Here is a 22,073-nt window from a genome sequence, read left to right as displayed (position 1 = left end):
GATTATAGATTCTGGAGCCTCAGAGCACATGACCTAGAGCTCTATTATTTTTTCAACTTACCAGCTCTGTACTGGCAGAGATAGGGTGTCCACAACTAATGGATTCCATGTTCCTATTGCTGGGAAGGGATCTGTCAAGATTAGTTATTCTATTTCTTTACCCTCTGTCATTCATGTTCCCAGATTGAGCACTAATTTGTTATCTGTTAGTAGTTTGACTAAGAACCTTAACCACGCAGTAATTTTTTCTCTTAGTCGTTGTATTTTGTAGGATCTGGATTCAAAGAGGACGATTGGGAGTGGTCGTGAAGTGAATGGCATCTACCTCCTGGATGTATTTCCTTTTCATCAGAGTCATCATGTCAGCAGGGATAGTGAGTCAGGGTTTGTGAGTCAAATTATGCTTTGGCATAACCGTTTGGGTCATTTACCATTTTCTTCTTTGAGTTTTTTGTTTCCAAAACTTTTTGAGTCTGTTAGTTTGTCAAGTTTGGAGTGTGAAGGTTGTCAACTTGGAAAGCATTGTAGACATTCATTTAAACCTAGTAATAAAAGATGTTATTCTTCTTTTGATGTTATTCATTCGGATGTGTGGGGCCCTTACCATGTTCCTTCTATAGAAGGCTATCGTTATTTTCTCTTATTTGTGGATGATTTCTTACGATACTCTTGGATTTACCTGATGAGATCCCACGATGAAGTACCATCCTTGGTGAGACAATTTCATCAGATGGTACTAACACAGTTTGGAATAAGAATAAAGATGTTCATATCTGACAATGCTAGGGAATATTTTGCAAGACATCTTGCTTCATATCTGTTAGAATATGTATGGTGTTTTCCATCAGACCAGTTGCCCCTACAGTTCACAACAGAATGGTGTTGCAGAAAGGAAGAACATACACATTGTTGAGACTGCAAGAAGCATGATGATCACATCTACAATTCCAGTTCGGTTTTGGGGTGATGCAGTTCACGCAGTAGTATATCTGATTATTAGGGTGCCCTCTCGTATACTTGGATTCAGCACCCCATTCAGTCTTCTTTTTCCTCAGGGGGAGATGTTTCATATTCCTCTCAAGGTGTTTGGGTGTGTATGCTTTGCACAATCCTTGGTCCTCACTGCTTGAAGCTTGATCCCAAGGCAAAGAAGTGTGTCTTCTTTGGATATGCAGAGAATCAGAAAGGGTGCTGCTGCTATGATCCAGTCTTTGGGAGCCGGTATGTTACCATGGATGTCACCTTTTTTGAATCCACATACTTCTCAAAGAATCCTTCTCAGGGGGATTGTTTTGGGGAAGTGAGTCAGCAATCTATTCCTCTCCCAGTTCCAATCCCTGTGTCTACTCCTGTGCTTGACCACCACCCTGTGGCACCTACCTTGCCACCTACATTGCGTTCTGCTTCTTAGCATTACTTACGACAAGGACTTCACAAGGAGGTTGATTCCACTACAGCAGAACTCATATCACTTCCCGTCGATTCCTTGGAGACTCCAGATTCGGCTGCCATGGATTCAGGTATTCCTCTTGGTCCTACTACTATTTCAGTTCCCATTGATCCTACTAACTCTGTTGCAAATAACCTTGATCTCCCTATTGCTCTCAAAAAAGGAAAGAGAAAGTGTATTGCTCATTGTATTTCACAGTACTTATCCTACAGTGGACTTTCTCCTTCCTACCGTGCTTTTCTCTCATCTCTTAATTCAGTGTCTATACCCAAGGGTGTTAGTGAGACTCTCTCCATACCTGAGTGGAAGACAACTATGCAGGAAGAGATGGCAGCTTTGATTAAGAATCAGACATGGGACATTGTGGATCTACCAGAAGGCAAGGAGACAGTTGGAAGCATATGGGTTTACACGGTAAAATATAAGGTAGATGGAAGTATAGAAAGGTACAATGCAAGACTTGTTGCAAAAGGGTACACACAGACCTATGGCATTGATTACTTAGAGACCTTTGCGCCAGTTGCAAAGATGACCTCCGTTCAGATACTTCTTTCTCTTGCTGCCTCATACTCTTGGCCCTTGTTTAAACTTGATGTGTAAAATGCTTTCCTAAATGGGGATCTGCAAGAAGTGTATATGGATCTTCCTGCTGGTTTTTACAATGATACTGAAAAGGGAAAGGTATGCAGGCTTAAGAAGTCACTTTATGGCTTGAAACAATCTCCCAGAGCATGGTTTGACAGATTCAAATAGGCTTTGATTGCTTTTGGCTACACTCAGACTCAATCCGATCACACCTTGTTTGTGAAGCGAAGGGGATCTTTGGTGTCAGTCCTAATTGTTTATGTGGATGATATTGTTGTCACCGGGAATGATCTGAGTGATATTGATGGTCTGAAAAAGAACATACATAAAGAATTTGAAATTAAGGATCTTGGAGAACTGAGATACTTCTTAGGCATTGAAGTTGCAAGATCAAAACATGGAATTTTTTTCTCACAAAGCAAGTATGTCTTGGATCTTCTTCAAGAGACAGGGAAGCTTGGAACAAAAGCAATTAACACCCCTATTGATTAGAACCATAAAATCAATGCATAAGAAGGTGAACTAGTAAAGGACATTGGGAGATATCAGAGACTTGTGGGTCGGCTGTTATACTTGTGTATGACAAGACCAGACATCTCCTATGCAGTAAGTGTAGTAAGTCAATACATGCTTGCTCCACGAGTCCAGCATTGGGAGGCAGTTGACATGATTCTTGCTTATCTGAAGGGACACCTGGGCAGAGGCATTTTGTTTACTGATCATTGACAGTTGAAACTAGAGGCTTATATAGATGCAGATTGGGTAGGATGCCTTGATGATAGGAGATCAACTTCAGGAGTGTGCACCCTAGTTGGGGGTAACCTTGTCTCGTGGAAGAGTAAGAAACAAATAGTTGTGGCAAGATCAAGTGCTAAAGCCGAATACAGGGCCATGGCACATGGAGTTTCAGAACTTCTCTGGATCTGTTCCCTATTAGAAGAAATTGGTGTACAGGAAGAAGAACCTATGATGATATATTGTGATAACCAGGCAGCAATTAACATTGCCCATAACCCAGTCCAGCATGACCAAACTAAGCACATTGAAGTTGATAGACATTTTATCAGAGAAAGGGTAACTTCTGGAGAAGTTTGTCTTCCATACACTGTTCTGATCTGTAGCTCGCTAATGTTCTCACAAAAGGTGTTGCAAAGAACAAGTTGGAGCATGATCTACGCAAGTTGGGAATGTGTGACATTTACTCCCAACTTGAGGGGAAGTGTTGAGTTGGTCCGGTTTGTTTTTATTTAGTTAGGAAGTTGTTGGGCTTTAGGCCCATTAGTTTATGTTTTTTTAAGTTGTGACTATTCAGCTTTTAGTAGCTGCTCTACTAAGGGCATCCTTGTAATATCTCATCTTTTTAAGTTAAGTATAAATATAATGAGAGGGGGGCGTTTAGGGTTAATTTCACAATCCTGGTTGACTTCCTACTCTCTTCTTCTCCTTTCTTCTCTACTGCTGAAATCTTCATCTTCCCCCTCTTTCCTTCACAAGAAACTTGACTAAATCTGCAATTAGTGATCTACTGATAATATTCCCACAGTGGTTCTGCTGAATAGTTGCTAAGGAGTGGCAGATTCAGCCCCAAGTAGAAATGTCTCTCTTCCTTCATGGAATCTGCCATGTTCTGGTGTCATTAAGCTGAATTTTTGATGGCAGTAGTGAGGACAACCCTTTTCTCTTAGGGATTGGTGGAGTTCTCAGGACAGAGGAAGGTGTAGTCATTGCTATGTATTCAGGCTCGATTAGATTTGGGGACTCACTCTGGGTTGGGGTTATGGCTGTGATGGAGGGTGCAAAAAGGGCTAAGGGATTAAATATTAATAGATTCATCATTGGAGGAGACTCAAAACTGGTGATAGGTTGGTTAGGGAAGGAGGATGAGGGTATGTGGCCTTATCTTAATGAATGGAGATTCTTCAAGTGGCTGACTCAAGGTATGGAAATGAGATTGCAGTGGGTTAAGAGGAGTGCTAATTCATTTGGCGATTCACTAGCCAGACAAGGGGTGGGAAGGGATCAGTTTTTTGGGCTGTTCTCTAATTTTCTTTTTGTTTTTTGGGGGAGTTAAGAGAGTTTCTCTCTCCCTGCCCTTGTACTTATTCTTAATTATCTAATGAAATGTTTCTGTAATTGATAAAAAAATACATATGATAATAAGCATCAATCACAAAAAGGCCCCTAACACTTCCAAGTAATTATATAATTTGGATAAGGTTAAAATGACTAAAATACCCCTGAACTCTCAACAGAGAGATTAAAGACCTCAAGAAGGATATGAGAGTAGGCATTAAGTGGGCACATTGATCTGCAAATGGCCTAGTAGATGGTCTGGCAAAACAAGAAGCAACAGGAATTCAGATGTTCTAGTGTCTAATACCCCAAAGGGGTGATTTGTTATTGAGGACTTAAGGGTGGTTAACTGAGGCTACCCACATATATAGGAAACCAGCATTATACAGATTTATATAATTTTGTTACTCATTATAAATAAACTTTTAAACAGTTACTGTGCCAGGATGACATGCACAAATTGAGAAAAATAACACTCACAAAAAGAAAAGACTGCTGCAATTAAAGGAAAAATGATGGGGGACTTGTTTTTTCTCTCCATAGTTTCATTTTTTCCTTCTGCATCAACTAGCACTAATGCCCCACCTAAAAGTGAGCTTCAACATGTGCACATAGAATGCTTTCTAAACACTGATTTAAGGTATTAAGTACTAACAAGATATGCTAACATTATTTTCCAGTTTGTTGAAGGTGATCACTTGTCCGTAACTGTACCATTAGAATTGTCTTTCACCAATGGAGTTCCCCCTTCTTATTGCTGGATTTGTTTTTTGTTCTAGATGGCAGCATTCAACATCCAGGAAGCACTGATCTGGAAGGAAAAAATTGAGTTCATTATCGACCAGGTTCACTACCTTTTCTAATATTGCCTGTTTTTATGACATCTTAGAGTTGTATTTGATTGTTCATGACATCTTAGTATTATAGTAAAGCCCTAATCAGTGGGTGACAATAAAAGGTTTTATATTTGTACTTTTACTGTTCACTTCTGAAATTAGTATTCCTATTTTTTTTTTTGATAAATGAAGATAATTTTATTAAACCAGAGAATTAAGGCATTACAGGAAACCCATGGAGAGGCACGAGCCGTTACCTCTCCTACCAAAGTATTACATCAGGTTAAAATAGGAATAAAAATTACAGTGCAGCCCAAAATAAATGTTCCCTTGAAGCCCCTTGCTTAGCCAACCCATCCACTTAAGGTATTTTCTGATCTTCCCACCCAAAGAGAGGTAGCAGTCATGCTCTTTGTGAGCCAGTTAACTTTCCTCAATAAGTCTTTTGACATTAGTATTCCTTTACCATTTTCTTCTAAACAACCATCTAGAGCTGTCATGTGGATATTTATTTTTTTGGTCTCCCGTACTCTTTGTCACACATTCAGTTCATACAAGAGAGCTCAAAAAGTTTAGGGTGAAAACAGAATCAATCGACCTTCGACCCCACCCTAGAGAATCAGAATATATTTATATGAAATATGTATATTTATAGAAATGCCCTTGTGGGGCAAAGAAGAGAAAATATGAGAGAAAGAATTAACAAGATAGTGTACAACAAGGACTACAGTAATAAGGTACAACATTAGGATTCTTCACACTCCCCCTCAAATTGATGTGAGTGCATTAGCATCAGTTTGCCCATAAGAAAAAGATGTTTGGATCTCGTCATGGCCTTGGTGAATATGTCAGCAATCTGCATGTTTGAGGCCATATGAAGAAGAGTGATAGAGCTAGTAAGAAACAAGTCTCGAATAAAGTGGCAATCCACCTCAATGTGCTTTGTCCTTTCATGAAAGACGGGGTTAGAAGCAACCTTTATAGCACTGGTGTTATCTGCATGTAGAGGGATAGGTATAGAGATAGGATGACCAAGGTCTTTAAGTAGCGATGACATTGCCTTGTATTCAGCTTCTGTGGAGGACTTGGAGACAGTTTGTTGTCTCTTGCATTTCCATGAGATAAAAGAATCACCCATGAAAACACACCACCCATTAGTGGAGCGACGAGTGTTGGGACAACCTGCCCAATCAGCATAAACATTGGCCCTCAAATGGATAGGAGAGGATGAGGAGAAGAATAGTCCTTGTGATAAAGTGCCACGAACATAGTGGATAATCCGATGTAGTAGAGACAAATTGGCTGACAACTTGGACCGTGTGAGAGATGTTAGGTCGAGTCATAGTAAGATAGATAAGGGACACCACAAGTTGAGGATAGATGGTGGCATCAATGAGTAAGGGACCTTCTGACTTGGACAATTTAACATTCAGCTCCAAGGGAGTATCGACCTGCTTATTATCAGTAAGGCCGACCAACTTGACTATATTTGAAGCATATTTGTGTTGGCAAATGAAATATTGCCGATTATTTCTTTGGACTTCAAGTCCTAAGAAATAGGTGAGAGAACTCAAGTACTTCATGTGAAAGGGTCTGTGAAAAAGAGACTTAAAATCTTGAATTCCTTGTACATTATCTCTAATCAACAACATGTCTTCCACATACAAGAGGAGAATTGTAATACCCTGTGGCCTTTTCTGAACAAAGAGAGAATGATTAGAATTACTCTGACTATACTCGGCTTCAGCCTATAGAGAGATTTCTTCAAGCGACAAACAAGAGATGGATCACTATAGTACCCTGGAGGGGGTTTCATGTATCTGTTTCTTTAATGTTATGTTTGGTTTAAGGGAAAATGTAGGGAAAGGTAGGGAAGCCTTTACAAACCTTGTATTGGTTTCCCTGCCTTTCCCTTCCTTTCCCTACCTTTTCCTTCAAACCAAACATAGCCTAAATGTCCATGTAGAAACACATTTTTCACATCCAATTGGTAGATAGGCCAAGAGTGCATAGTAGAGAGGGCTAAAAGAAAATGAACTATAGTGATCTTGGCAACCGGAGTGAATGTATCCTCATAATCAATGCCATACTCTTGTGTATAACCCTAAGCCACAAGACATGCTTTATATCGATCTAAGGAGCCATTAGATTTCAACTTGATTGAATAAACACACTTGCTTCCAATAAGAGAGCCATCAGAAGGAGCTAGGACAAGGTCCCAAGTGTCATTCTCATGCAAGGCTTGAACCTTTGCTTCCATGGCATCTTTCCAGTGGGGACCGCTAATGACCTGTTGGTAAGAACGGGGAGTATCTGTGGAAGATAAGACAATAGAAAAGGAACTATGGTTTGAAGTGAAACCATAGCAATCAGGGGGTCTAGAAACATGAGTAGAATGTCACAAAGGGATAGATGGAGCAATAGAAGAATCTGAAACAGGGGTATCACTTACGGGGTTGTTGGTGGCAGGCTGAGGATCTGGACCGGGAAGAAGGAGGGTCGTAGGCATAGGTGCTGAATTATGACTCACTTGTGAGCGAAAACGAGAAGATCCTTTATAGTCGTTGAAGGCGGAGCATCCTATGAATCAAAGTCATACAAAACAGAAACAGAAGGTACAAATAACTTGACTACTCTTGAAAACAAGGAAATATGCTTAATCAAAATGACATTTTGAGAAATACAGATGCGATGGGCAAAAGGATCGTAGCAAAGAAGTCCTTTGTGGTTGGGAGTTGGGACTATACCCCGCAAAGGCACACATAACTGACTGAGCTGAGATTTTAGAACATTCTCAAGAACGAAGACGCACAAAACATAAGCACCCAAAAACATGAAGGTTGGAGAGATTAGGAGGACAACCAAACAGTTTTTGATGAGGAGACAAGTTAGCCATAACAAATGAAGGAACACAATTAATTAGATACACAGCCATACTAGCTGCCTCCACCGAAAATGAAGATGGTGCATGTGACTCTTGAAGAAGAGTTCTTACAACATTGAGGATGTGCCCATTCTTGCGTTTTGCCACACCATTTTTCTGAGGAGTGTTTGGACAGTTCCGTTGAACTTGTATTCCAAGATTTCTTTGGTAGGCTAGAAATTCACCATCATTGTATTCTCCCCTTGAGTCTGAGCATAGGATACGAACACTGGATTGAAACCAAACTCGGACCATAGCATGAAACAACCGAAAGGTTGGAAAAACTTCTAACTTGTATTTGAGGAAGTACATCCAAGTGTACCTGGTGCAATCATCAATGAACATTACAAAATACTTGTATCTCAATTGTGAAACAATAGAGGAAGTCCATACATCACTATGTATAAATTCAAAAGGTAAAGTAGCGTGTTCAACTTTGTGAGGAAATGGCAACGTATGACTTTTATTCAAACAACAAGTAACACAAGATGTATTAAATGTTTGCAAGGAGGGAATTTTATTTCTAATGAAACCATAGACAAACAAAAATTTAAGTTTTTCAGAGTTTAGGTGATCCAAACGTTTATTCCATAAATCCCAAATGTTATTTCTTTGACCCAAACTAGAATTCAATGAAGGACTAAAATAAGCAGATGATTGTGCTGATTCAGATCCCTCGAATTCTAGAGCAGACAAGCGGCCCAACCTACGCTCATTGCCTTTCACCTTCCCAATGCACTGGTCCTGAATCAAACAACCAAGAAAAAGGTAAGAATGTGACCTTCATCAACCAATTGACCAATTGAAACAAGGTTAGTGGTAAATTTGGGAACAAAGAAAGTTTTGGTAAGGGAAAGGGAAGTCGAGGGTGAGAGCTTCAAACACAAATCATTACTCCCAACGATATTCAGTTTCTCACCATTGGTAATAACAATATGCTTTTGATGGGTCTGTGAAGATTTAATTGATGGTTCGAGGTAGGCTCCAGTCATATGATTGGTAGCCCCAGAATTAATTATCTAAACATGAGAGGAAGAGGAACAATAGCCAGAGAACTCACCAGATAGGCAATAGCAGAAAATGCAGATGAGATAGCAGAGGATACCGGTTCTCGTATCTCTTCCTTGTTCATGGGGTCAGAAGATTCACCTTTGACACTGGGAACATCAGTCGTCTGTCCTTCAGATACCTGGTAAGCCTGTGGCTGATTCTTCTTCATACTACCTTTGGAGGGACGAACAGGACAATCTGGAATGATGTGACTATGTTGCTTACAGTATGTGTAAACATTTCTTCTTCTTGCAGTGTGGAGCATTATGCCCAAAACCTTTGCATTCATAACGTTGGGTATTTGGGTCTTAGGCATACCCTTACCACCAGATTTCGTGCTCACATGTGCAATAAAAACTATCTCAGCCTCAGATTCAAGTTGATTCCCTTCCAGATTTGCAGCAGTCATAAGTCTAGCCTCCTCTCTCAGCAATTCTTCCATCATAGAATCTCAATTTGGTAGTGTACCCCTACTCAGAATATTGGGCCGAATAATTTCATATTTAGGTGTCAGTTTCATGAGGAAATGGTTCACCTTCCTCTTCCCAAAGTGCTTCTATAGATACTTAAAACACTCTGCTGAATTAGATGGCTTGATGTGAACTAATTCATATTCTGCCCACAAGTCAAGAAACCTTGCATAATATTCCTGTATCTTCAAAGAAAATGCCAAACAGATCCAACCTGATAGGTTCTCAGTGGTAACTGTCCAAGCCAGCAGTGTTCAGGACTGTTGAACTGGAGAGAAAAGAAATACTCTCCAGAACTGATACCGAAATGCAACTGAGTAGTTTGTGGAGTAAGATTACCCTAGGGTGACACCAAAGCTAGGGCTCCAAGAAAAAAATAGATAGCCGATTGAGCAGAAAAGTCTGATTCACCAACCTGATGTGCAGATTTACAGAAACTGCCATCCAAGAGAGGAGAGATCAGAACTCCCCAAATACGTATCCAGTCATGATCAGATTTTCTGAGTAGGTAAACCAGGTCTGGGTGACACACCAGTTATAGTTTCCCTTCAAACAGATGTTTTCCCAAAGAGTTCTCTGAAAGTCTCCCTTGCTGAACTAGCAGACTGATAGCCAGGATTAGGGTTGACTGAAACAACCCTAGCTTCAGTCAATGAATCCAGAAACCAGTATGATTTGAGAGGTTAATGAGTGAACATGGAGCAGACACAGTCTATGGAGTAACCTGCTTTGATATTATGCCACACATTTAGTTCGTACAAGCTCAACAAGTTTAGGGTGTAAACAGAATCAATCAACCCCACCCTAGAGAGTCAGAATATATTTATGTGAAATATGTATATTTACAGAAAGGCCCTTGTGGGGCAAAGAAGAGAAAATAAGAGAGAAAGAATTAACAAGATAGTGTACAATAAGGACTATAGTAATAAGGTACCACAGGATTCTTCACACTCTTATCCAAACTTTTTTTTTTGATAACCAGAACTTTTATTGCTAAAAGGGAGGGCGGGGTTTCCCTCAATGAGACAAGAACACGAGCTGATACAGATTTGAACATATGCATGACTAAAAAGCAGGGGGTGCAACTTCCTATAAATTTTGTGGACCTGAAATTTCTTGCTTGTTTCACTCAAAAGGTTTAAGAGTGCCAGATCAATGAGGGAGGGTCCTTTCCAGCTTTGCTGATGATGAACCTTGTAGCAGACATCTTGGGCTAAAAAATCTGCTTCTTTTTTTTTTTCCTGTATAGACCAACAGATGATAGTGGGCAGCATATTCTGTTAAATCTATCCCTGCCAATACAACCTCTGATGGTCTTCTGGAATAATCAATTGGTTGGCAAATTGCTGTAGGAAATGAGACCATACCTCATATGGGTAAGAAATAAAATTTTCTAAAGAATGGAATGGCAGAACAGGATTCATGTAGCTGACCCATATACAGTTGGGGCAAGGCTTGATGATGATGATGAAAGAATGATATGATGATATACAAGAATAATATATGCCAAGAAACCCTAATTATGGGTTAGCAATTGTTAACTATGTTGGATCTTGGATCTTACTTTATTCATAAAAAAAACTGTGTTGGATCTTGCAGTTAATTAGAAGATGTTTCATAGATTCCTCAAACTTCTTGCATAAGCAGCACAAGTCATCAATAACCATCCTTTTATTTCTGAAGTAAAATCCTGTCCAAAACAGCAGCCTACATATAAAAAGACATCTCTGGTGGAACTTGGAATTTCCAGATCCACTTCCAAGTTCCAAGAGATGTAGGATTGGGAGGAGACAAAAAGGACTTGAAAAGATGACTTCTAGTCCATGCTTTTTGGATGTTTATCTTCCTCTACCAACTATTTATTTATTCTTAATATGATCCTATTTAATTGGAATAGTTTATGCATCTTTTTAAGGAATGCATGTGCTTCATTTATTGCAGCATCAAGAGTCACTGAATGTTAATGGGAATAAACCTTACTTGTCATTTGAATATAAATCTGGGGATAATGGAAGGACTGCTTCTTCATCTGATCATGAAAGTCAGTAAGTGGCAATTACCTTTTATTTCTTTTTCCCTATTGGTCATAAAGAGTTGATGGAAATTATTTTGCTCTTTCTTTTTTTTTTATATTTTTAAGAATGTATCATTTCTACTAATTTGTATAAGAATTAACAGCAATATACTAATTGATTGTAACACCCATCTACAGTTAGAAACTATATTTTTCTATCAATAACTGAACTTTTATTAAAAAGTCAGTAAGTGGCAAAAGAAGGGGATTCACTTAGAGCCGAGGTTGTGGCAGTAACAGAAAGGTTAAAGAAGACTAAAGAATTGAATATCAGAAAGTTAATTGTAGGAGATTCAAAATTGTTGTAGGTTGGTTTCAAAAAGGGAAAATGGATTATGGAAGTTTGCAAACGAAAAAAGAAAGTTCAATTGGCTAACTCAGTATATAGAGATTCAGTTGCAATGGGTTAAGAGAAATGCTAACTCTTTTGTGGATGCTCTTGCTAAACAAGGGGTGGGAATGGATTAAATGTTTTGGGCTGTATTGTAATTCTGTTTTTTGTTTCTCTCAGGGAGGGTTAAGAGATTTTACCTCTCCCCCTCTTCCTCTGTACTTTTCTATTAATTCTTTAATAAAAGTTTCTGTTATTGATAAAAAAGTCAGTAAATGGAAATTACCTTTTATTTCTTTTTCCATATTGGTCATGAAGAGTTGCTGGAAATTATTTTGCCTTTTCTTTTCTTTTTTTTTTATATTTTTAAGAATGTACCATTTCTACTAATTTGTATGAGAACTAACGACAATATACTAAGGGGAGAGGTAAACTCTCTTAACCCTCCCCAAGTAAGAGTTCAAATTACAACATGACCCAAAATAAACTTTCCCTTGTCACCCCTTGTTTTGCAAGTGTATCCGCAAAAGAATTAGCAGTTTTCTTTACCCACTGTAGCTTTATCTCCAAGTCCTGGGTCAGCCACTTAAACTTTTTTTCATTGGCAAATTACAACATGACCAACTTTGAGTCACCTTCAACAATCAGTTTTCTGATATTCAACTCTTTTGCTCTTTTAATCCCTTCCATTACCGTCATGATCTCAGCTCTAAGAGAATCACCTACACCAATAGGACCTGAAAATAGAGCAATAACTTTCCCTTTTGCATCCTTTTAAAATTATTTCTATACCTGAAGGACTTGGGCTACCTTCACTGCTTCTAACAAAATTCAACTTAGTGAAATCAACATCTGGTGGGGACCAAAGTGGACAACAAGTCATGGTTTTGAGAGGGGCTGACTTAATCACTTCTTTCTAGTTCTTGGACAGATCATTTGTAGATATACCCTCAAGTCCAAATACTTCACCCAATTAACCACCCTAACAGGGATGGTTTCAACGATGGCATCTCTACTTTCCTTTTCAGAGAAAATCCTTTGATACCTTTCTTCCCAAATCATCCAACAAATAGCAACTGTTGCAGATCTTCACAATATTCTACCCCCTTGACCACTTGACAGAAAAGGAAGCAAACAAGCTTTGTACATTTGGTAGGGGGTTTATCTGCAACAAAACAAAGAGAGAAACCAATCCTAAATCATTGAAACAGATAAGCGGGAGATTAATAAGTGATAGCAATTCTCACCATTAGCCTTGCAAAGGATGCACCAATTAAGGCATAAATACCAATTAGGTCTTTTTCTTTGGAGAAAATCACAAGTGTTGCACTTTTCTAGGAAAGTTTCCTAATAGAAGGCTCCAATCATGGGAGAAATCGGTTTATCCCTAACTTTCTTGACTGGAAAATATTGCCCAAGGCCATCAAAGGGCTGAACTAATGCTCTAAAAAACGAGGTACAAGAAAAGACATCGGGGGGAGATAAAGTTCAAATCCGGTTATCCACTCTTGAGGGATCTAATATCACCCCTTCCAAAACTTGAATCAAGGTCGATATATTATTCAATTCAGAATCTCTGATACCCTTTCTAAAACCCAAACCCACTCAAACCCATAATTTGAGTTAGAAGGAACCAAATAAGTGGAAATAGGCTTGTTTTTAAATATTGAGAGGGAATACAAGGAAGGAAATTGTTCTTTCAAAGGAAGGAAATTGTTCTTTCAAAGGAAATAGGCTTGAATGCTTATAGTTACCTTGTCCCATAACTTATCCCTCTCCACTTTCAATCTCCATAACCATTTTCCCAATAGAGCCTCATTCCTCTTTTGGATATTTCCTATGCCTAATCCACTATCACTCTTACTTCTACTAAGCATCTTTAACTCTATGATCTCTTTTCTCCTCCCGTGGTTCCCACAGGAAATCCCTCATCAGCTTTTCCATACTTATACTCACTCCCCTTGGTATCTTAAACACTGACAAGAAAAAAACAGGAAAATTGGCCAAAGTGGATTTAATTAATGTATTCCTACCACCCAAACTTGCCTTGCACCCTCCAGTTCCTTCAAAAATTCCCCCTTGCCCCTTCTTCATTTGTCCCATACACATTTGTAAGTCCCCACCTCCACTCTCCCTCACCATTTGAAAGAAAATCAAAATTGAATGCTCACCTCTCTTCTCTCCTATGTTCTTGGGTTGTTGCTCCCTCTCCTTCTTGATTGGAACTGATGAGCTTGTGTTCACCTGCACCTCTACTTGGCCAGCTCGTGTTCTCCTACTATTCTTGTACTTTGTCAGCACCTAAACCCACTCATCATTGCCATTTATTTCTTCAGTCTTTGTTCGTTTGGATCTAAAGGGATTAAACCCCTTTTTCATCGAAGACAAGTTAATTACAAAAATGCCCTTCAACGTTTTGGCCCAATTACCCCAGTTTCCCTTTTAAAGTTGAACCTCTTTTGTTTGAAATGGTGGACCCCACTCCCTTTACTTGCTTGAGTGTTACCTGCTGTTCAGTCCTTAAGTTTACTGGACTGGGAGCAAGTTATTAAGATACTCCAGTCACAACTTAAAAAAATAATAATAAAGAAGAAAAAAAGGGCTTTCTTATAAGCCCAGTCAGTCCTATTGGTGGGCTGAAACATTTTAATAAAGAAAGGGGCCTGCAGTCTAGTTTAGTGAACAATAGGCCCCAAATTAATTGGGCTTATTTATAATGCAATAAGCATTTAATGGGCCTGCAGTAGAGCCCATTTAATGGAACAGCATGCCCTAAAAGAATAAATCCATTTTGATTAATTTCTGATGAGGTGTCCCGCTTATTTATGTGGGGATGCCACTTGTCTTATTCTAACAAGATGACTATTTTCCCTCCTCTAACCACTTGAAGTGGGGGGACACGTCACCCTAGGGAGAAGGATTTATTTTCCCTCCTTTAACCACTTGAAGTGAGGGGACACATGTCACCCTAGGGGAGAAAAAGTTATTTTCCCTCCTCTAGCCACTTGAAGTGGGGGGACACGTGTCACCCTAGGGAGAAGGATTTATTTTCCCTCCTTTAACCACTTGAAGTGGGGGGATACATGTCACCCTAAGGGAGAGAGAGTTATTTTCTCTCCTCTAACCACTTTAAGTGGGGGGACACTTGTCACCTTAGGAAGGAAGAATTTTCTTTTCCCTCCTTAACCCATTTTAAGTGGGGTGACACTTGGCACTCTAAGAAGTGAGGAGTGGGGAGTTAGTTAACCACCCCCCTCCTCTATATAAACCCCTCTCCTACAAGGAGAAGGGGCTAATGCCTTTTTGTTGGCTATTACTAATTGATTTGTAGGATTTCTAGCATTAAGAAACAAGTGGGAGGAGAACAGAGAAGAAGATTGGTGTGGAGAGCATAAAAAAAAAGGAAGAAGAAGGTAGGGAATCTTGTTTTCTTCCTACACCTCTTCAATATAATACTCCTTGTGCTTCTCACATGGGATGGAAGCCCATATTCTATCAATTCCTCTCATTCCTTTCTTTCTTCCTTTTATTTTTCTTTTATTCCTTTTTCATATTGAAATACATGTAAGGAGACAACCGTCTACAGCCTTGTTCATGAAACTTGGCTGATTATGGTTCCTTACAACCTCTTAACCTATGTGTGAGGGGAAAAACCATCTACAGCCTTGTTCATGAAACTTGGCTGATTATGATTCCTCACAGCATGATAATGCACACAACCAAAATTTAAAGGCCATTTGTAGCCTTATTGATGAAACATGCTTATGATGCCTATTTACTTGTTATGCATACAAAGTTTGTTTCTTTATATGCTGGTTTTCTCTTTAAACAAAGAGGGAATATATACCAGAATTTTCATATGATACTTAGTTTAGTCTTTATTCATTGGTACTTCTGAATCAGAATTAAAAGGTTTTCTTTGCCCCTAGCAGAGATATAATTAAGGGAATATCTACGTGATTTCCCGAATGGGGTTTACCCAAATAACAAAAAACCCAGTTATTAGTCTAATTGTGTGAATTATGTTATGTGTGAAATTATACTAAAAAAAATTTCCACTAACACCTGCTACCGCCAATTTCCTCTCCCCCTCTTTCCCACTTAAACCTCCTGACCTTTGGCCTTCCACTGAGCCCTCCTCTCTAACCCTTTGCTATCTCTCCTCCTGCAAACCACTTGTCCTAGTTTTGGCCATATGTGCTTCTTTAGTGTTTTAAGTGTCCACCTCATTATCTTCTCTTCCCAGACAACTTTTTGGCTTCCATTTCAATTATGCCTCCTCTGCACTACAACCAGATGAACCTTCACCTACCTCAGCCTCCACTCCATCCTTCTTCACCACCACTTCTTCAAAATGTTTTCCATCCATCGAAGCTTCCTCCTTTTCACTCCAGAACGACCCAACAACATCTTCAATGATGAATCTCAGGTTGTAGTGCTCCCCTGTAAAACCCAGTTCTATTCTATCTGGGATTGCAGCGGTGTCCTAGACTTCAAGTAGTAATCTTGCCATGTCAAGCTTCTCCCAGGTTCGATTCCTGTCATCAAACTTCAAGAACCAACCACAACATCTAGCAATGTCTTCAAATGTCAAGATACTCTAGGCATGGTATAGGATACCAACCACTTGTCCAACCGCCTGGTACTCTAGGCATTCCTGTAGCTACTTATCCAACTGTCTGGTACCACCAATCCAACCTTAAATCAAAACTTCTTTCTTTTGTTTTCTCTGTTTCCAACATCCAGTCTGCAAATTGCCTACTATGAAACATGAACAACAATAACCCAACACTCAGTTTTCTCACCCCCATCACCTTCTCTCTTCCCCATTCTAGCATTCCCCACTCATATAACTTTTCCGCCCCATAATCCTTTCCCACCACTCTTCTCACCAGACTCACATGTAAGACTTTCATTCTCTCCTCTATCTTCTCTGCCTTTCTAACATCTACTGCAACTCTCTTCGCCCTGCCTTTGTACATTCTCTTCACCTTATATTCCTTTCTTTCCAGATGACTCTGCAAATAGCAGAAAGTATGCAACTCCAAAGCTTCCTAGCCTTCTTGCTACCTTCTCTAGACAGGATCTTATCCAGTGGGCAGTGGCTTGACAGGATGTCCAGTGACTCCAGACTAACCACTTGAGAATCTTCCTCTATCTCAATTCTCTCAATTTTCCATGAAAAAGTCCACCTAAGGTCCTGGAGAAATGCTATCTCACTGCTAGTCCCCTCCTCCAATTAGGCTGAAACCGAAAATGGTCACACCATCAATAGTAGTTTATCAAAAGTAGGAGACAGACACATGTTGGCCTCCTGAACAGCTTGTGGCTTCTTGAATCAAATTTTATTTCCCATGATGTGTTTAATACTGTAGAGAACACTGATGTGGGCCCCACAGCTGTGGTCCCCACTGTGTTTGTAAGAAGAATCAGAGAAGGCTAGGGTTCAGGCAACCTTGGAAGGTAGCGAACAACATTCTCTGGGTAAGTCTTATTTATTTTCTCGAGATTGCTATCAGTCAAGATAGGTTGGACCTATCTAGGAGCGGCTGAACTGTTTTAGGGTTTTCTCCCTGTTCTAGGGTTTGACATTAACCTTTGCAGCAAACCTTTCTGTTGGGCCGAACTCTTGTTATCCTCTTGGGAAGTGCTTGTTTTAGGGTTTTCTTCCAGAGGTGATCAGTTTTAGGGTTTCACATTGACCCTATGACAAAACCTAACTATACGGACCGCTTGGAAAGTGTGGCTGAGCACTTATTTCAGACCTACGATTGAAACCCTAATTCTGTTCTAGCATCTCATATTGCTCTCTCTTGACAGTGTAGCCGACCAGAGATAGGTGGAAGAGGAGAGAAGAGAAGAGAAGAGAAGAGAGGAGAGAAGAGAGAAGGTTTGCAATGTAACAGTACTGGCGGTGCCAGTGTTTATTTTACTATATATAGGGTGACAGAAATAACAAGGGAAAAGACCCTCGTGCCCTTGAGTACAATAACAGACATAACATAAATAAAAAAAACGAAATAAAAAACACTTTAATTAGACAAACAGGCCCTAACAACTGCAACTAAGTTATTTTAACATTATTCCAACACTCTCTAAGCTGGTTTCAGACCTATTTTTGGTTTCGAGCTCTTTTAGGGGGTGAAAACTTGTACGGACTGCTTGGTACTGTGATTGCCGATTGGTTTCAGATCAGATTTATACTGGTTTCATGCATATACTGTGGTTGCCGATTGGTTTCAGATCAGACCTGCATTGATTCCATACTGATTTCTGATTGTGATCGACTGTCCAAGTGCTGTTTTCTGTTGTAGTGACCCTAACAGTTCGTACGTAATGATTCTTGACCAAAGATGGAGTTTAAAAATCAGGGAGAAGGTAGTTTTGGGAACAACAGTTATGGTAGTATATCTAAAACTGGGTTTCAGATTACAACTGCGAGATTTGACGGGTCAAACTACTTGGAATGGGCCCAATCAGCCATGATGGCTATTGGCGGAAGGGGAAAACTGGGCTACCTCTTGGGAGATGTGAAAGAAGCTTCCAAGGAGGACCCGATGTACACCAAGTGGGTTCAAGAGAACTACTTGGTTATGGCATGGCTGTGTAATTCTATGCAGCCACATATCAGCCGAAATTACTTGTGGGCCAAGATAGCCAAGGAGATATGGGATGTTATGAAAGAAACCTATTCCCAACCCCTTAATGTTGTTAGAGCCTATGAACTGAAGTGTGAAGTGAATAGTCTTAAGCAAGGAGAGAAATCAGTTTCTGTCTACTTCTCTACCTTGAAATCCCTGTGGCATGAGATTGATCACTTAGAGACTCTTGAGTGGGAGAGTCCCAGAGATGCACAGACTCACAGAAAGCAAGTCGAGACAAATAGGGTGTTTGAATTTTTGGCTGGCCTGAATTCAGAATATGACATTGTGCGGCAATAGATACTGATCAAAGATAGTGTGACCCTCTCTCAAGCATACTCCCTGGTGCATAGTGAAGAGACCAAGCGGAAAGTCATGATGCAACCTTAGCCTCTTTCCCTAGCCCTGACAACTGTTAAACCTAAGTCAGGGGGTGATCCAGAAAGGGACAAGAAGAAGGAAGATAAATGGGACCTGGTATGTGAACATTGCAAGAAACCCAAGCACACTAAAGATACTTGTTGGAAGTTGCATCCTCATTTGGTCCCAGTAAAACTGATAAAGAAGAAGGGTACTACTCATGTGGCTGTGAATACTGATTCAACATCCTTGTCAGGCACAAAAGACACACCCCTAGAGAACTTAGCTGCAGTTCGGGCTGCCCTAATACAGATGGAAAAGGAAGTTGGGAGTTCAGCTCAGCCATCTCAGTCACCAACGGCCTCTGCCACATCTGCCTTTGCACATTCAGGTACTCGAGCCTCATCTTACCATGCTTCATCTCCAAGTAATACTGAACACTGTTGGGTAATAGATTCAGGTGCATCCGACCATATGACTAGCTTGCCATCATTGTTCACTACTTATCACTTGTCCTCCGGTAGAGAAAGAGTATCCTTTGCTGATGGCACTCTTGTTCCCATTTTTGGCAAGGGTGACATCAAGTTATCGGATACTATCTCTTTATCTTCGGTCTTGCATGTTCCTAAGCTTGATACTAACCTGCTTTCAGTCAGTAGTATTACCAAACATATGAATAGTTCAATAACCTTTTTCTCTGACCGATGTGTTTTTCAGGACTTGGAGACGAGGAAGGTGATTGGGACTGGCCATGAGACGAATGGGATCTATCTGCTCGGAGAGAGTTCTCGTTGGGAAGATTAGTGGATAAGAAGTCCTTTGGTTCTCAGTTTGTGAGTCCGGTCATGCTTTGGCATAACCGATTAGGTCATTTATCTTTCCGGTCCTTGAAGAGTCTGTTTCCTGCTTTATTTGAGTCTGTTGAGTTGTCAAAGTTGAGATGTGAGAGTTGTGAGCTTGCCAAACATTGTAGAACATCTTATTCTTTGAGTAATAAAATGAGTAATTATTCTTTTGATATTGTGCATACTGATGTTTGGGGGCCATATCACCATCCCTTCTATGGGTGGGTACAGATATTTTCTGTTGTTTGTTGATGACCATACCCGTTTTTCTTGGGTCTACCTTATGCGTTCTCGAGATGAGGTTCCTACTCTGACCCAAAACTTCCATCAGATGATTCTAACCCAGTTTGGGGCCAAGATCAAAGTTCTTAGATCTGATAATGCAAATGTATACTTTGCTAAGCCATTAACCTCTTACCTCCTTCATCATGGAGTTATTCACTAGAGCACTTGCCCTCATGCACCATAGTAGAACGGAGTTGCCGAAAGGAAGAATAGGCACATCTTGGAGGTGGCTAGAAGCATTATGTTTACCTCCAATGTACCTATTCGCTTCTGGGGTGATGCCATCATCACGGCAGTATATTTCATTAATCGGGTTCCTTCCCGGGTTCTTGATATGAAAACCCCTTTTTCCCTTCTATACCCAAACGAGGAGTTGTTTACTGTTCCCCTTAAAACCTTTGGTTGTACCTGTTTTGTTCAGCTTCTCGGGCCCCATCATTGCAAGTTTGACCCTAAGGCCTCTAAATGCATTTTCCTCGGCTATGCACAAACTCAAAAGGGTTATTGCTACTATGAACCTGTTTCAGAGATTATCCTATGATCGCCTATCTCCCTCTTACCGGTCCTATCTCACTTCCATTGCCAATGTCTCTATTCCAAGAACAGTGCAAGAAGCCTTATCAGTTCCAGAGTGAAAAGATGTAATGCAAGTTGAAATGGATGCCCTGTTGAAAAATAATACTTGGGGCTAGTTGACCTACCCAAAGGAAAGAAACCGGTTGGATGTAGATGGGTATTTACTGTGAAGCATAATGCTGATGGCTCCATTGAAAGGTACAAAGCCCGACTGGTTGCAAAGGGGTTCACCCAGATTTATGGTATAGACTACTTGGAGACCTTTGCCCCAATAGCCAAGATGACCACTATCCGAGTTCTGTTATCCCTTGCAGCAAGTCATTCTTGGCTCCTGTTCCAGATGGATGTTAAAAATGCTTTTCTGAATGGAGACTTACAGGAAGAGGTCTACATGCAGTTGCCTCCTGGATTCTATGATATAGAGACAAGTAAGAAGGTTTGCCGATTGAACAAGGCATGGTTTGAAGCAGTCACCTAGAGCCTGGTTTGATAGATTCAGACTAGCCTTTGGAAAATTCGGTTATGTAAAGGCCCAGTCAGATCATACACTGTTCATTAAGAGGGTGGACTCCTCTCTGACCTTGCTTGCTGTGTATGTGGATGATATTGTAGTGAGATTGAGTCCCTCAAACATCTCCTTCATCAAGAGTTTGAGGTGAAAGATCTTGGTACACTACGGTATTTTTTGGGTATTGAGGTTGCTAGATCTAAATAAGGGATCTTTATCTCTCAGAGAAAATATGTTCTAGATCTGTTGGCAGAAACTGGAAAGTTAGGTGTTAAGCCTGCTGATACACCCATTGAATAGAATCACAGGATTAGCGCAGAGGGCGGGGAGCCTCTTGAAGACAAAGTTATGCTCCAACGGTTGGTTGGAAAGCTCCTATATCTCTGCCTCACTCGGCCAGATATCAGTTATGCAGTTAGTGTTGTCAGCCAGTACATGCATTCCCCTAGAACTACTCATCTTCTTGCGCAGAGAGAATATTAGCATACTTGAAGAGATGCCCGGGTAGGGGTATACTGTTCAAGAACAATAATCACATGAAAGTGGAGGTCTATACAGATGCCGATTGGGCTGGGAGTGCTGATGACAGGAGGTTTACCTCTGGATATTATGCCCTTGTGGGAGGTAACCTTGTCTCTTGGAGGAGTAAGAAGCAGAGTGTTGTTTTCCGTTCTAGTGCTGAAGCTGAGTACATGTCAATGGCTAACGGAGTGGCTGAAATCCTATGGCTGAGATTACTACTTGAAAGGTTGGGTATTGATTATGAGAAGCCCTTGATGCTGTATTGTGATAATCAGGCGGTTATTAATATAGCCCACAATCCGGTGCAACATGACAGAACTAAACACATTGAAGTTGATCGACATTTTGTGCGAGAGAGGGTCTCATCACAAGAAGTGTGTCTCCCGTGTATCACATCCAACATGCAGCTCACAGATGTCCTCACCAAGGCAGTACCGAGGAAGAAGTTAGAGGCAGACCTATCTGTTGGAAAACGTGGGGTTACTGGTGCAGATCTATATTTGGTAGTTGTGTGAAAATAGAATTGTATATATTCCTAGGATTG

At 40.3% G+C, this 22,073-nt stretch overlaps 1 protein-coding gene across 4 annotated transcripts in view; it reads left to right on the top strand.

Moving 5' to 3' along the window:
- Positions 1 to 22,073, top strand: part of LOC148867253 (protein ENHANCED DISEASE RESISTANCE 2-like) — a 70,377-nt gene that overhangs the window by 9,485 nt on the left and 38,819 nt on the right. For all 4 annotated transcript variants that reach the window (XM_088978916.1, XM_088978913.1, XM_088978915.1 and 1 more), the window contains exons 5-6: positions 4,888 to 4,953; positions 11,329 to 11,432. In XM_088978916.1, the coding sequence (XP_088835042.1) occupies positions 4,888 to 4,953; positions 11,329 to 11,432 (170 nt within the window). The remainder of the gene's footprint in view (positions 1 to 4,887; positions 4,954 to 11,328; positions 11,433 to 22,073) is intronic.

This window comes from Nelumbo lutea, chromosome 3 (genome assembly GCF_056320005.1).
Source record: "Nelumbo lutea isolate HS-2025 chromosome 3, American lotus-T2T, whole genome shotgun sequence".
NCBI lineage: Eukaryota > Viridiplantae > Streptophyta > Magnoliopsida > Proteales > Nelumbonaceae > Nelumbo > Nelumbo lutea.
The sequence above is the reverse complement of the archived record's forward strand: the minus strand, read 5'-3'. Positions and strand labels throughout refer to the sequence as shown.